General features: G+C 38.6%; 1 protein-coding gene across 19 annotated transcripts in view; it reads left to right on the plus strand.

Annotated features, from left to right (window-relative positions):
- Positions 1 to 15581, plus strand: part of TP63 (tumor protein p63) — a 227897-nt gene that overhangs the window by 45220 nt on the left and 167096 nt on the right. For 5 of the 19 annotated variants that reach the window (XM_067034215.1, XM_067034216.1, XM_067034214.1 and 2 more), the window contains 2 exons: positions 12689 to 12731; positions 14122 to 14264. The exons of 9 other annotated variants lie outside the window; for them this stretch is intronic. In XM_067034215.1, the coding sequence (XP_066890316.1) occupies positions 12689 to 12731; positions 14122 to 14264 (186 nt within the window). Of the gene's footprint in view, positions 1 to 4586; positions 4773 to 12688; positions 12732 to 14121; positions 14265 to 15581 lie in introns of those variants that run through there. 5 more of the 19 variants (XM_067034228.1, XM_067034225.1, XM_067034220.1 and 2 more) reach the window with 4 other exon arrangements.

The following is a 15581-nucleotide window of genomic DNA, read 5'->3' on the forward strand; positions in this document are numbered from 1 at the left end:
TGAATAGGTTGCCGTAGCACAGAAGAGACCTCAGAAAGGGCAGGAGATTGCATGGTGGGGGGATGGGTAGTGGGGAAGGAGAAAAGGGCGTGAAGAGGGTGTTTAGGGAGTTGCATGAGTATGTTTGTAAAGACCAAACACCAAATGGACTGGAGATGTTGTTTTTTGGTCTCTTCTTCCACTTACTTGCCTGCTTTTGTCCCCTGCATGTGTTCCTTCCTCTGGCTCACTTGGTTTTGAATACTTCCAGCAGTTTCTTTCTTGGTCTTCAGTGCTACTCCCTTTTCACTTCTCCTGCCTTTGTTCTTCTCACCTGGCTTCTTCTGTACTCTAAGGCCCAACCAGATGAAGTTTTCTAGAGCCCACTTCTTTTAGGTCTTCTTCCTCTGAATAACTGTAGCACCTTTGTTGAACTTCTCTTGTAGTACATGGCTTCCTATATGCTTCATAAAAGCCTAAAAGTCTTAGATAACAACCAACATGGGGCTTATTTCTAGGACTGGTTCATAGTTCATCTTCAGTAAGTTTGTGTTCAGTGGAAGAAAGAGAGAAGGATAGGAAAGAGGAAAGAAGGAAAAGAAAGCTCTTCCTCTCTCAGGTGTTTTTTCTATAGAATTAGAATTGTGATAACAATGCTTATAGAATGCATTTTTCTCTTCCCAGTGGTCTTACCTTGAAAGGGTTGAGGGGTGAATGAGAAGTCATATATTTCTTCTTCAAAGAACAACCACCGTGAGACAATATGATCTCAAAAAAGATGAGAGTAGCTAAAAAAGCAAATGAACAGGGAGAAGGAGAAGGGAGCAGTGAGAAGAGCCTTGTTTTGGGAATTGGAAACTCCATATTTTAGCCTTGACCTTGTATCAAATAGCTCTGCAGCCTAGAATGTTGCACTTCACATTTCTGAGTCACAATTTTTCCCCTGTAAAATGAGTTTGACTATTGAGTCTCAAACTGTTTGATCTTTGTGGTAGAAGGACAGGGCCAGAGGGTGCAAAGCTGTGACTAGTCCTTCCAGGAGAGGAAAATAAGTCAAGTAGGAATGTGCGCTTGAATGTCCAGGTCCAGATCCACTCCAGGCACTGATTTCTGAGTTTTCCCCTTGAAGCAGTATTTGCAGCTTCTTCTCCTCGACCAACTTCTTACTCACTCACTCTCTTCCATTCCCAGCCATTCCCACAGGTAAAGTCTGGCAAAGAAACTGAGATGAGGTGTAGCAGAATGTTCTCGACTCTTGGGGACCATAGACCCTCACATCTTGGCTTTCGGAGAGTAATTGGCAGCTGGCTTTCACTGTGGCTCCCTCAGAAACAGATTCTTGGACCACTAGAGCTAAGTAGGATTTTAGAGTCCACCTGATTGAAAATAAACAAACAAGCAAACAAAAACACTAAAGAACTGAAAAATAATTACAAATTTCACTAACTTGCCAGGTAAGATCACTGAAAAGTTATTAAAGGGGAATTCAGGATTTTTAAGTGCTAGAAGGAGAAATTTCATGGTGATTGGGCTACTGAAAGAGTGGAAATTTGCTCTCTGGGTAAGGGAGAAGTAGTCTATAGGTCTGTACACAGTTGGGCAAAATAAGCCTCATCATTCATTGGTCAGGAAAGAGTCTTCAGTCAGGTTTAATAGAGTCTGGAGAAGCTGGATCACTCAAAGTCCATGGTCCCTTACTGGCTCACTGGGTTTGAATTAGTTGTGATGAAATAGAACTGTTTTGATACTTCCTAAACTAATGTTCATGTAAATGAAAAGCTTTCCTTTTACAAAATCCAACCCCTTCATTCTAGAGTTGGGAAAACCAAGACAAGAAATGGGAAAGCACTTGCCGGGTTTGAAGGGGCTTATCTCTGTGTCAGGAGTCCCTTTGTCTTTTACCCTGAATGGCAGCCTGCTGCAGAATTTTGATGACCCCTTCCCAGCTCTTTCTTCATTGACGTCTTTACTTCCTTTGAAAACTGGGAACCTAGTTTGTGCTCTTCTTTAATAATTTCAAAGAAATTTGGAATTAGGCATGAAAATGAAGTGGGTTACTACAAGAAATAGTGAGACTGTCAGTGATCTGAGTTGCCCACGGGATAACAAAACAATGGAAGGGTCACTATAAAGAAATATTAAACTTCAAATGTGTGGTTTACTAGATGCCCTTTAAGGTGCCTTCAAATTCTAAAACTCTGTGTTAGAGGGACTGTGAACACTGTATTTCCATTATCCCATGAGTATGGGATACTTAGCTACCATGAGTATGTTGAAAGTAGAAATGGTGTCTTATTCACAATACTCTGGAATGTAGCAGGTGTCCAAAAAAATGTCTGTTAAATAACTGAGTGAACATGTAAACTGTGGAGCAGACGATTGGAGATCTCTTTGGAAGGACATCTATCAGTATTAGAGTATGTTATTGCTCTTTATTTTCTTTTCATTTCAGAGAAACTTTCAATGCTGTGTGGTCTCTGCCATTTTATTAGAGACAAAGTGAAGCAATGATTAGATCAAAAAGTCCAAAAATATGATCCAGTGTCTGGTTCCTTACAAGGAATTGGGGGTTGGGGCTATTAAGTTTAAAGAAATATTTTCATTTTGAGAGAAATACACTGTAAAGTGCCTTAGAGGTAGTCTTGTCTATCCTCCCCATGTCCCCCACCCTCCTGCCCCCTGCCATTGTAGACATGAGTAACTTGAGAACTTAGAAAAAGATGTAATTTAACTCAAGTCTTCAGATCTCCAGGACTCAAATATTTAGAAATGTTACCAGTGAATGTGAGTATAGGGTGTGATCTTTCCCAAGATAAGAAAGATTTATTCTGAGGCTTTTGTGCCTGGGGAAGGCTCCTTGATTGCAAACACTTGGTTGCTTAAGAAGATGGAGTTTACATTCATTTCCGACACTGAAAGTATTGGCTATAACACCCCTACATCCAAGAAACAGCTGTTTGGTTTCCTCTTGTTCTGAAGTTATTTCCTGACCCATTCTCTCCCTAAACCCAACTGAGTCCTTATCACTGTACTCTTTAACAAATGAAGATATGACTGCTGATAGGGTTCAATCCTCCAGGGGTTTATGGCCCCAAAGCTTGGCAATGGAGGTGATCAAAAAACTGATATCCACTACTAGCAACACTACTCAACTGTCACACCCTAGGACCTAGCCAGGAGCAAACATGATGTCTTGTCTACATAAGTGGTGACTTGAGAGGTCCAGCAGGATTTCTGTTTAGAGCAGGTGAATCTAGCTCTAAATGCTTATTAGAGAGATAAAGCTGTTTCCAGCCCCACATTTCTCCTTCCCGAATTAAGAATCTCAAAACATTAGAGCTGAAAAGTACCTTCCAGGTCATCATGTATTAATTCCTCACTCTAAAATTGGCAGAGACTAAGCCCCAGAGAGGGAAAATAAGCCTCCTTGAATCACACATCTGCAATGGCAAATGGGGTTTCCTGACTCCTAAAATACCTTCCACTGTACTCTGCTGCATCCATCAGCGACACAGAATGATTGATTGGCCAACATGTATATCTTCCTTCTTATAGGTGGAGAAACTGAGACACTGAAGTACATTTAACTTTTTCAAGGTCATACATCTACCTAATGGCAGAGCTTGTTCTTAAAAATTCTTAACCTAAAAATTTTCAATCCATTGATAGGCTTCTGAGGATTCCATGGACTGTTCGTATGTGAAAGTGTGTCAAAACTGTGTGCAAATGTATGCGTTTTTCTGAGAACACTGATAACTTTCATCAGATTTTCAAAAGGCTCATGACCCCAGAAAGGATAAATATGTCCTAGATTACCCACTTTTCGTGGCAGTTAAGGTTTTTTTTAAAATGTCTTACGGCCATACATAGGACAGAGTTTCTGTCTTGGATTTTTGGAAAACTCTTTCCAGTAGTTTATCTCCTTGTTAAAGTGATATTTATACTGAAAGGTCCACTTGAGATATTATCAGCTACTTTATGGGATGAGGAATTGAAGGAGAATATGGTGGATATCAGAAACAGGTAAGGCTGGTTTCTTTTCTAAACTCATATATTGTGTCTTTATATTTTTGTCAGGGCAAGTCCTTGGTTTTTTCATCTGGTAATGGTAATCCTTGCCTTCTTTCCTCTACCTTGCCACTCCCCCTGCCACAATGAGTCACCCAACCAGTTAAATATCTTGCACTTGGAATGAGATGGCATGGATTTTAAATTCAGGCTCTGCCACTTGATAGTTCTGTGACCTTGGGAAACTTGTTTTTCTCTTCCGAGTTCCAATCTCCTGGAAAACCTTTCAGTTAAATGAAGTCAAATGCTTTCTACTATGTGGGTAAAATCAAATACATATACAAAACCCAACTAAGACTGCGTAGAGTAGGTAGAGGATCTATTAACTTAATCTGCATATCTACCATCCATCTAATGAGGGTCAGGTTATCCATGAGAACAGGATTCTAGCTCTGTCATAACTTGTTGCTTATCATTGGACCAGTCACTCTCCTCCATCCCCCATCTCAGGACCTCTGTTTCCTCGTCTGAAAATTAGGGTCATTAAAACAAATAATCTCTCCTTTATTTCTAGCTGTAACATTCTGTGGTCTCCCCAGGTGTCAATGAAGTCTCGTTGGATCTATGAAAATTATTGTCATTCCATGATTTCCCCACGGCCACACCTCGTATAACTTCCTACAGACACCTTTCTTTGAATTGATCTTGGGTGATACCCTCAGAATCCAAGAACTAAGTTATTCAAGAAGGAACACAAACCTGGCTGGAAGAAGGCTGGGGGTGAGGTGAGGAATGAGGCCTTAGGACTGTTACTGGCATCCTTAACTGTTCTATTATATTCTTCTTTGCCTAGGTCTAGACCAACTCGTTGTATTATCCATTTTTATAGAATCCCTCTATTAATGTAGTTTCTGATAATTACAGAACTATTTTTAGAGGCATATTTAATTCTCTGTATGATCTCTTGTACTTTCAACTAGAGTTGAGACACATTTCCACGTGTTTGAAGTTTGTCCTGATAATGTTTGTTTGACCAGATTCTTGAACCCAGTGTGTTATATAATAGAAAGCTAACTGGAGTTGGCACTATCATGAATTTTCAGTCTCTGGTCCATCATGACAAGCAAATTACAAAGTGATTTAAATTATTCACAGTATATTTATTAATATAACCTCTGACACATAAAAAGGCAACTAGCTGTGTGTTGGAACTCTGGGTCTCTCAACCTTCACACTATTGCCATTTGGGGCTGGATAATTCTTTGTTGTGGGGAGCTCTTCTGTGAATTAAAGGATGTTTAGCAACATCCTTGGCCTCCTTCCACTAGATGCCAATAGTATGCCTATTCCCAAAGCTGTAACAACCAAAAATGTCTCCAGACATTTCCAAATATTCCCTGGGGGACAAAATCACCCCTGGTTAAGTACCATTGCTTTAAATGATCTCTTTCTCTGTTTAAGCTTCAGGGTTCCCATCTGTAAAAGGAAAGCAGCCTCCCATTCAAGGAGTCTAAGAGTCTATATCACCGTCCTCTGGAGTCTACAGCACCAAATGTTCTCTTGTTCTCCTGCTATCATCCCTTGGGTTTCTATTGTTATTTGCTATATAAACAACCCAGTTTTGTTTTAATTGGGTGGCTAACAGAAATGCAGAACTACAGAGCTAGAACCACTTAAGTAGATCATCTTGCCCATGACACTCATGTTTGAGTGTGAAAATCAAGACCAGGGATAGAAAGTGAGCTGCTCAAGGTCAAATTTGTTAATGCCAGGACTGGAACACAGCTTTCTTATCCTTTCTTTCTGCCATAATTCAATTTTTTTTTATGGTTTTGGGTTATAATCTTCAGAAGCATCTTTAATCTTACCATACAGGTGTTATTTTTACATCTCTATTATTTCATCGATAAACACCAGCTATATTTGATACTGAGATGACTATTTAACAAACTTATTGAGTTCATCTCTACACTAGTATTATCTTTTTTCCAGCTTTATTAAGATATAATTGGCATAGGGGCTTCCCTGATGGCTCAGTGGTTGAGAGTCCTCCTGCCGATGCAGGGGACGCGGGTTCGTGCCCCGGTCTGGGAAGATCCCACATGCCGCGGAGCGGCTGGGCCCGTGAGCCATGGCCGCTGAGCCTGCGCGTCTGGAGCCTGTGCTCTGCAACCGGAGAGGCTACAACAGTGAGAGGCCCGCGTACCGAAAAAAAAAAAAAAAAAAAAAAAAAAAAGATATAATTGGTATATAACATTGTATAAGTTCAAGGTGTACAATATAATGATTTGATATAAGTATATATTGTTAAATGATTACCACAATAAGTTAACATTCATCACCTCACATAATTAGAAAAAATTTTTCCTTGTGGTGAGAAACTTTAGGATCTTCTCTCTTAGCAACTTTCAAATATGCAAAACAGTATTGTTAGCTATAGTCATCATGTTGTACATTACATCCCCAGAATTTATTTACCTTATAACTGGATGTTTGTTTCTTTTGACCACCTTCACCCAGTTCCTCACCCCTACACTTCATCTCTGACAACCACAAATCTGGTCTCTTTTTCTATGAGTTTGCTTTTTTAAAAAAATTTGTTTCCTTAGGGAATTGGCATTCGCTTCAACAAATATAAAATACTTTTGAAAGTTTGGACATATTCTTCCTATTTTGTGTTGGGATGGGAAAGAAAGCTGGAGACTGCATTTCAGTGACTCTAAAACACTGAGTTTGAATGCAAGTACCATCAGTTAATTATCCACTTGTCTGTTGTTTTTTCCAAGGCAATAATATAAAAATTCCAGAATGACTAAATGTTGGCTAAGTAGAACACAGATATACTTAATCAACATAGATTTGAGCTTTGCGTTAAAAAAAGTATTATTATATATATGAAAATTTCTAGAGTTTGCAAAAATATAAATCTAGGTATTTTGACATAGCTTTATGCATAATAGCATTGATTTTGTTGAAAGTCGCCTCCGTTATTATAGAGAGAATTTTAATTTCTTTGCTTGGCCTGAAAGAAAAAGGGGAAAAGAAACTAGTCTTCACGTTTAAAATTTTGATGTTAAGTGGGTTAATTAAGCTTGAGTTATGATACCTTACACAAATGTTTACCAATTTGGATTCTAGCCACTAAAGGAATGTATTTTAAGTCATCCCAGTTTAGGCAGTATCTGATTTTAGATACAGAAGAGTTATGTGTGCTGATGCTGTTTGGTGACTAGGGAACACTTGTCTGATTGCAGTGCTGAGAAGATAAATCCCCTTGTACCTTTCAGAAGACTTAGTAGCTTAATCTGCATGGCCATTTGAAGTGTCTGGAGTGAGAACTGATAAAAGGCGGATCAACAGGTTGTGCAGTAACTTGAGGTTAAATGCCTGCCCAGAGGCTCCTAAAGATGATTCTTTTGATTTTTCTAATTGAGGTTGTTAAACAGCAGCTGTAGGAGCAGCACTGTGGTGAGAGAAAACTAGCAGGATAGTTTTCTGATATGTCTCCATTTTAAGTAATATAGTCTTTATGAAAAAATGGTGCCATAATTCACAGATTCTGTTTCAATAAGCACTTATGAACACCTTACTCTGGGGTGGGCTCAGTGTTTGATGCTCCCCTACACTGTTTCATTTGGTTCTCCCTACAGTGTTGCTGCTTAAGCATTATTATTATTTCCAAATTACACATAAAAAATGGAAGCCCCACATGGTGAAGACCAATAAATAACATGGCAATTTTCTACTTACAAATGCACAAACTCCAGTATGGGATATGGAGTTAGATAGGTATCACCATTTGGGATCAGAGGTTCTTAGGAATTACTGACTGGGCAGCTATGACAAAATAACATGTCTTATGCACCTTGAGGTGGTCAGGGTAAAACTTCCATTTTCATCTTTATGCTGATGCACGCTAATGAAAAGAGTTGACACACAGAGAGCAGGACCATCTAGTAACACTGACTTCTTCACTTCTTGATGTTAAGATAGTGAGTTCTTTTACACCCTCTAAATCTTTCAGGGATAATGATTATGGTGATGATAATAATCACATTATTCCATTCTAGGAACCTAAGAAGGCTTGGGTCATATTAACTCATTCCAAATCTTTTTGACAGTTAATATAGTACAGAAGTGATGTTATAAATTGTGGTTAGGCAGATTACCAAGGTCCATCCAAATCAGAAAATCTGTGATTTGTGATTTCATAAAGCATAGTTAATCTTGGTTTCCAAGTGTCTAGAAAGAGCAATAGAGATTGGAACTAGGTTTACGAATAATGGGAAGATGATATATGGGGTTATTATCTTTCCGTGGCTTATGATGAAGTGGATTAAATAAGACTCTAGAGATAAGTCTAGTTTAAAATGACTCGCTACCTCCTGCTGTTAGCTTATTAGCTGCTTAGAGTAAGTTATTACTCCAGGACTCAGTTTCTTTGACTGTAAAAAAGATAAAATAAATTGTACCTGTCTTAGATGGTTAGTGTGAAGATTCAATGAGCAAATGTATATAAAAGTGCTTAGAGTCTAGCACAGAATAAGTCTTAGTAAATATTATTTATAAGTATTAGTATCAGTATTGTATTGTACTTCAAAAAAGCCCTGTATTACAGGGAGGTGACTCTAGTAATTGCTCCTAAAGGGTTATATGTGTCAAAACAGAATTAGGAATTTGTCTATTTCTGAGAGGAGATGAAGCTATGAAAATTCCTCTCTTGACATTTCTAAAAATCACAATAAATGATAAAACAGAAATTTAAGTGAGGCAGACCCAGCATGAATGAGAGATCAGGGAAGTCCAACTGATTATGGAAAACCATCTTTCAGGAAGTCAGAGATGAGTGTATGGGAACAGACTTGCAGTAACATGAGGATATGTATAATTTTTAAGCTGAGGAGGGAGTGTGGGAGAAATACAAAACAGTAATTATTTGGATAATATTTACTTCTATGGATAATAAAAATGAAAAAAAGATTCACAAGTTCACAAGGCTCAGTGGAAAAAAAACCCTGGACTTGAGCTTGCTGATAGGGAGCCCAATCCCTTTTCTGTCACTTACTAGATAATGAACTTGGTTGGGTTGCTCAGGGTGCCTACAATTATTTTCCACTTTTGCAAAGCAGGGGTGATAACACCTGGCATAGAGTCATTTTCAGTAATGTTAGTTGAACGCATTCTTTGAGTCTGAACTAACTCCCTTGATTTGGTACTAGGTTTTTTTTCCTTTTTCTTCTTCTTTTCCCAGATCAACACCACACTCAGGATTTACCCTTAATAAACTGACTTAGTGGGTAACTTCTCTGCAGGTTTGAATTCCTGACTGTGATGCATTGTTTTATGGGGCATACCTCATAGTATAGGGTTGGCCAAAGAACTCTCTACTCGAATTAACCCTGGGGGACCTGTGCTTGAGAATTAGTCCTGTTGAATTGGCCTTTGGGGGTTCCTTGGATCTGAAGCTACATTAGTGGGTTAGTTACTAAGCTTCCAATGGACAGCTTGTTGTTTTAGTATCTTCCCTGGAAGAATTAAAGGTTTTAACTGAATGTGAAACATCAGACAGAAACTGTAGGGAAGATTTATTGACAATGAATCTCAACTTTCCAAAAGTTCACTTGAAACCAACTTCCTTCTTATTCAAAATGATTCAAATTTGAAACCCTCCAGGGGCCTCTCCCGGACTTTAGAGCATTAGGGAGCTTTTTACCTGCTGTCATAGATTATCTCTCCATTGTTTCTTGACTTGTTGAGGGGGAGATTTGATTGGTAAGTCGCCTCTTCCCTAGGGCCTCAAATTCTTTACTCATTCAGAAGATAAGTAGGACTCCGACAATACATTCCACAAAGCTTTCTCCCCTGCATGGATCCCAAGGCAACCAGCCCGAGCCATGCCAAGGGTATAAGGAGCAGGGCAGATGCCACAGGGAAAGAACAAATGGAGAAAGATGAGGTTGAGTGATGCTGGGGGTTGCTATGCCTGCTACTCTGTTTTTAACTAAGTACAGAATCAGGATTGAGTAGAGCAAAAAGCACAGACTTGAATTTGAATCTTTGCTCTGTCACTGGAAATGTGATCTTGGGAAACTCAATAAACTTCTTTCATGTTCCTTTTCCTCTTCTGTAAAGTGCACTGAATAATTTCTATCTTGAAGTGTTACTGATATTATTAGAAATAACATATGTATAAAGAATAGTAGGAAAATAACTAATCACATCATTAACAACAGGTGTTGAGCATTGACTCAGGCAATGCGTGCCAGGCACCGCCTATGTGCTCCATATGTATTTTCACATTTCAGCCCCTTGAAATCTACAAAGTGCCATTGTCATTTTTACTTTGCAGATGAGAAACACTAGAATTGATGAGTTTCAGTAACTTTTTTGCAACAAGCTGGTGAGTGGTGTTGCCAGAACTGGAACCAGGACTGACTCCAAAGCCTGTCTCATATCCATAAGCCCCTTTCACTGCTTCTGTTTTCATGGGGCTCAATTCTAAGTTCTGTCTGTATGAAAAGGAAAAGAATAGGCACATGGCTCCCTGTCTGAGTAGGGTTTGCATGTGATGGGATTGAAAGAAGTGGTAGAGAGCAGGGTTGTTTAGGGCTGTAAATAAAAGTAGTTTTCAAAATCCAGTTCCTTAAATCCTAAGCAGAGAAGAACCAGGAAGTGCATCAACACTCTATATTTTGGTCACACAGTCATCGGTGATCCATAGGAGAATTTAGAGCTCTGCTACTTGTATTTCTTTCTGAAAAGAAAAAGAAACAGAGGCTCAGAAAGTGATCATGACTTATCCAGAGTGAGGTAAGTCAGTTGGGAGAACAGTTTACCACACCTTGTGCACCCTCATTCAGGCCTTTAACAAAGGAACCACAATTTTTTAAGGAAGGAACCACAATTAATGAGATAGCGTCAAGATCCCTGACACTGATAGGAAACTGCTAGCTATCACTCACACTTTAGTGTGAATTAAAGGCACTTTGTTGTTACCTGTCCCAGACAACATTTCTCTGGGTTCATATTTGGGCAACCAAGACACATGTCCTTTTTCTACTTACCAATCAGATTTTACTTATAGGTTAGGCTAGTCCTGTGTGATAGGCTGGAAGAGAGAAGAGCTACAGTGGGGTCAGGAAGATAGGAAGGATGCAGGAGAGTATGTGATGTGTGGATGCATGTGTGTGGGTTTCTGTCCTGCTCTGACTTAAAAGGTTAAGTGGTGAGGTCATGTGGACTCATGCTCTTTCCAGAATATTCATTTCCTGGTACTCTATGTGGCAATATTGAATTAACTTTTTTTTTTTTTTTTTGCGGTAAGCGGGCCTCTCACCACTGTGGCCTCTCCCGTTGTAGAGCACAGGCTCCGGATGCGCAGGCCCAGCAGCCATGGCTCATGGGCCCAGCTGCTCCGTGGCATGTGGGATCTTCCCGGACCAGGGCTTGAACCCGTGTCCCCTGCATTGGCAGGCAGACTCTCAAACACTCCGCCACCAGGGAAGCCCTGAATTAACTTTTTAAACCCCAGTTCCCATTACTTCCCACATGAAGCTACCCACAGTTCGTAAAGTAGTTTTTTCGGCTTTCTAGACAGCCCAACATCTATATAACATCTCTCCAGTATTCAGATCCCAGTTTAATTGTCCCCATCTCAGGGAAATGCCTTGATATTAGGCTCAGGCACCCCTAATACATGTTTTCTTCTGTGCCCTCTATTCCTTTCTTCATGCACTTGTCAGAGTTCTATGAGTGTTACTAGATTGATTGATGTCTATCTCCCTCACTAGACTCTAAGTTTAAGGAGGGACAGGTCTCTTGGGTCCAGAGCTCGAATTCCTCAGGACCTAGTATAGTGCTCAGCATGGAACCACTCAATAAATATTTCTTGACTGAATGAGTAGTTTGTGTCCCTTTGCATTGTATATAACTTTCTCATTTCTGGTACTACCATTGAATTTTGTTTCCTTAGGGTTTAGCACAGTGTTAGCACTTTGAAAATGCTAAAAAAAGGTTTTTAACATTTTTGAAAGAGTAAAATGGATAAAATAGGTTAAAATCCCTCCCCCATGGATGTTTTATAAATTTCGATAAATCCAGGCAGCTACAAAAATTCCTAGGAGTGACGTTTTCCTCTGAGAGGAAAAATATAAAAATCACAGAAATCTAGTGTCCCAAATATTTGTAAATTGTTATGATTTTTAGATTTACATTTATCCAGCTGTACGACTACCCTCAAGTGTTGTCCATGTCGGTATCATGTTTTTATATATAACATGAGGTCATTAAAAATCTGATTTCGTGATTGACAGCCCAGGTTTTTCTATCCCCAAGCTGTCTGGGAAGGTATATAGTAAAGGCTCAAGGGCTTGGACTTTGGTATAAAGAATGTGTTATGGTCTCAGCTCTGCCACTTTCTGGGTGTGCTCTTCAAGAAGATTGTCTAAGCACTCTGAACCTCAGTTTCCTCATACGTAAAATAGGGATGGTAATAATAGCACCCATCTCATGGGTTTGGTATAAGGGTTAATTGGTAATAAGGGTTAATAATGCACAGTGTCTAACATATAGTAATAAGTTCAGTGAACAAGTTTAAGCTAAAAAAAAAAAAGGTATTTACCTATCTCAGTTTCTCAAAAAATGTTCTCCCAATAATAGAATTTTTATTATTTAAAAGAATTTAAGTAACTATTGTTTTTAGGACTTTGAGGCCAGAAAAGAGGGGACCATGGAATCAACAAGATGTAAGTTACATGTCTCAATAATTGTACAATTTTTATGTCCTCAAATAATCAATATTACATCAAAAATGAATCATCCATAAAATGGTTCCATATAGTGACCTCTTAATTTGTAATAGGAATATCAATACCACAAGAGTGGTATCATCATTTCTAGGTAATTGGATTTATGAATTTCTGTGTATTTCCACTGAAGCAGAGGATTTACAGCAAGGCACTGCTGGGGAGTAGAAAAAACCCTATGCCCTGGGAATAAAGAAACTATGGATTTGCTCTTACCTAGATCACTGCAAACTTGAGCAAGGAAGTGTCCCTCTGTGGGGTCTCAGTTTCATTGTTGATGAAAAGAAAGGGTTAGTTGGTCTAGGTTTTTTTTAAATCTTCTTTCCTTCTTACTTCTGAACTTATTTTTTTTTAATGAAATTTTACTAGAAAACAAAGACAACTTAAACGAATGCAAGCTGAACTGCTGTTCTTGATGTGAGTGGAGAAAGAAACAGCTATTTATTTATATATATAAAAAATACATAACATATAAATACATATTTATTATATGTATATATGTATTATAATAAATACATATTTTATATACCTATATTTATATAAATATATATGTATTTTTTCACTTCAGCATTCTGGTTCTGTTCTTCATTCCCAGTTTGCTGTTGGTGTTACCTAACACATATCACTACTATAACTGGAGTTTCACCTTAGCACAGAACTGCCGTTCTCACCTGGAAGGATGATGCCTTCCACCCTCAAGTTAAATCAGAACCTCTAGTGGGCCTGGAGAGCAGGTTGAGTTCATGAAACAGATTTCACATAATATAGAATTTCATATTTGGAAAATTGAAAAGGAACCTACTGCTTTCAAGACATTGGGTAACGGAAAATCCTCTTGGGGGTACACTGGATTCTCCAGGTGTGTGAAAGACTTTTTGTAGGTCAAAAAGTGCAAAGGAACACTGGTTTAGACCTGGAAGAAGATCATTTGCCACTTTAAATTGCTCATATTCTGGAGAACGTATCAGTCTGCTGTGGATTAACCACGCCAACAGTCCTTTCACAGTAGCTGTGACACTGCTGGGCCTGGGAGATCTGAAAAGAAGGCAAGGTCAACTGACTTGCAGAGCTAAAGAAGTGATTAATTCCATATTGCCCATTCGGACACCATGTCTACCAGACATGGACTGCTCGCACCTTGTACTGAAACGTGCTTTTTAAATATGGAGAAAATCTCTCTATCACATTGTAATAAGTCACAATTGCCCCCTAATATCAACTCCACCCTCCCCCTTCATACACAAGATGACAACTATGGCAAACATCTTGGCAAGAAAATAGATCAGTTTGCCACTATGACCTTAATCCTTAATTCTGGTTTTTGCCCTAGAGACTCCTCCTATCTTCTGCCTGTGAGCCCTCAGCTTCTGTGACATCCAGCCATACACCTGATGCTGATATACTTCTCATCCATCCAACACCTATAAATCAGATCCAGGATTACCTAGATCCTACATATCAGCCAGGTGAAAGGTAAAGCTCTCTAAAACCATGGAACTTAAGTTATCACCAGCTTTGATTAATAAGTAAGGTAGGGCCCGAGAGAGGGCTTGAAACATTGCCTAAAGCAGTAGCAGTTCTGACCCCAGAGCACTGCTGCTAAAATGGAAAACCCAAATAGGCCACCCAAACCCGGAAGGAATAACCCTCCACATACTGCATGATCTCTTCTACCCACAAAAAGATCTTCCAACTGTATGTAATAAGTCTCATTCCATTTTGTTTCCTTTTGGTTCCTTGAAAGCACTCTCTCCCTAGCTCGCTTTCATTAGATTTTAGCAATATATATGTAGATGAAGCATTTCAGCTTTGTTGATAACTGTTGTCAACACTGATCGCATTTTAGAACCATACTATGATAATTTTTAATAGCACAGTTTTATAACATCAGCTAAAAACAGAATTTTAAAAAACTCCTCTGTGTTTTATCACTCCAGCAAATTAAACATTTTTATTTTCCTGTTCCCTTCCAATATCTAGCTAGATGCTTGCATAATATTTGAATAGCTGTAATCACAGCACAGACAAAATTGTATTACTTAAATGTATCATGTATGCATTTTTCTGAATTTGCCTCAGAGTGATCGTTTTAAGGACCGCATATCATTGTGCTGTGTAGATTTGCCAGCATACACTAAAAACCAGTCTGTTATGTCGATTTTAGGTGAGTTGTATACTTTTTGCTATTATTAACAATTTTGTAGTCATCATCTATATACGTTCATGTATTTTCTTTGTTTTGAAAATTTTGGGGGGGGAAATAGCCTCAGGTGTAGGTTTGTTTTATCAGAGGGTAAGGACGTATTTATGGTTATAGCGTATGGAAATTTTTGCTCTTTTACATATTTCATAATAAAACCTTATTAGGCAGAATGCCACTAATTTGAAATTTAGATTATTACCCTGGAAGATTACTCTTTAAAAGACATAATAATATTATAAATATGAATATATCATAATATTATAATTACTAATATTATAAATTAAAAATTCAAAATGCAAATCAAAACCATGCGATATTACCTCACACCTGTTAGAATGGCTATTATCAGAAAGATACCAGGCAACAAGTATTAGTGAGCCTGTGGAGAAAAGGGAACCCTTGTGCACTGTTGGTAGAAATGGAAATTGGTACAGTCATATGGAAAACAGTATGGACACTCCTCAAAAACTAAAAATAGAGCTAACCTATGATCCAACAATTCTACTTCTGTATATTTATTCAAAGAAAATGAAGACACTAACTTGAAAAGATGCATCACTCCCATGTTCATTGCAATATTATTTAAA

This window comes from Kogia breviceps, chromosome 5 (genome assembly GCF_026419965.1).
Source record: "Kogia breviceps isolate mKogBre1 chromosome 5, mKogBre1 haplotype 1, whole genome shotgun sequence".
Taxonomy (NCBI): Eukaryota; Metazoa; Chordata; class Mammalia; order Artiodactyla; family Physeteridae; genus Kogia; species Kogia breviceps.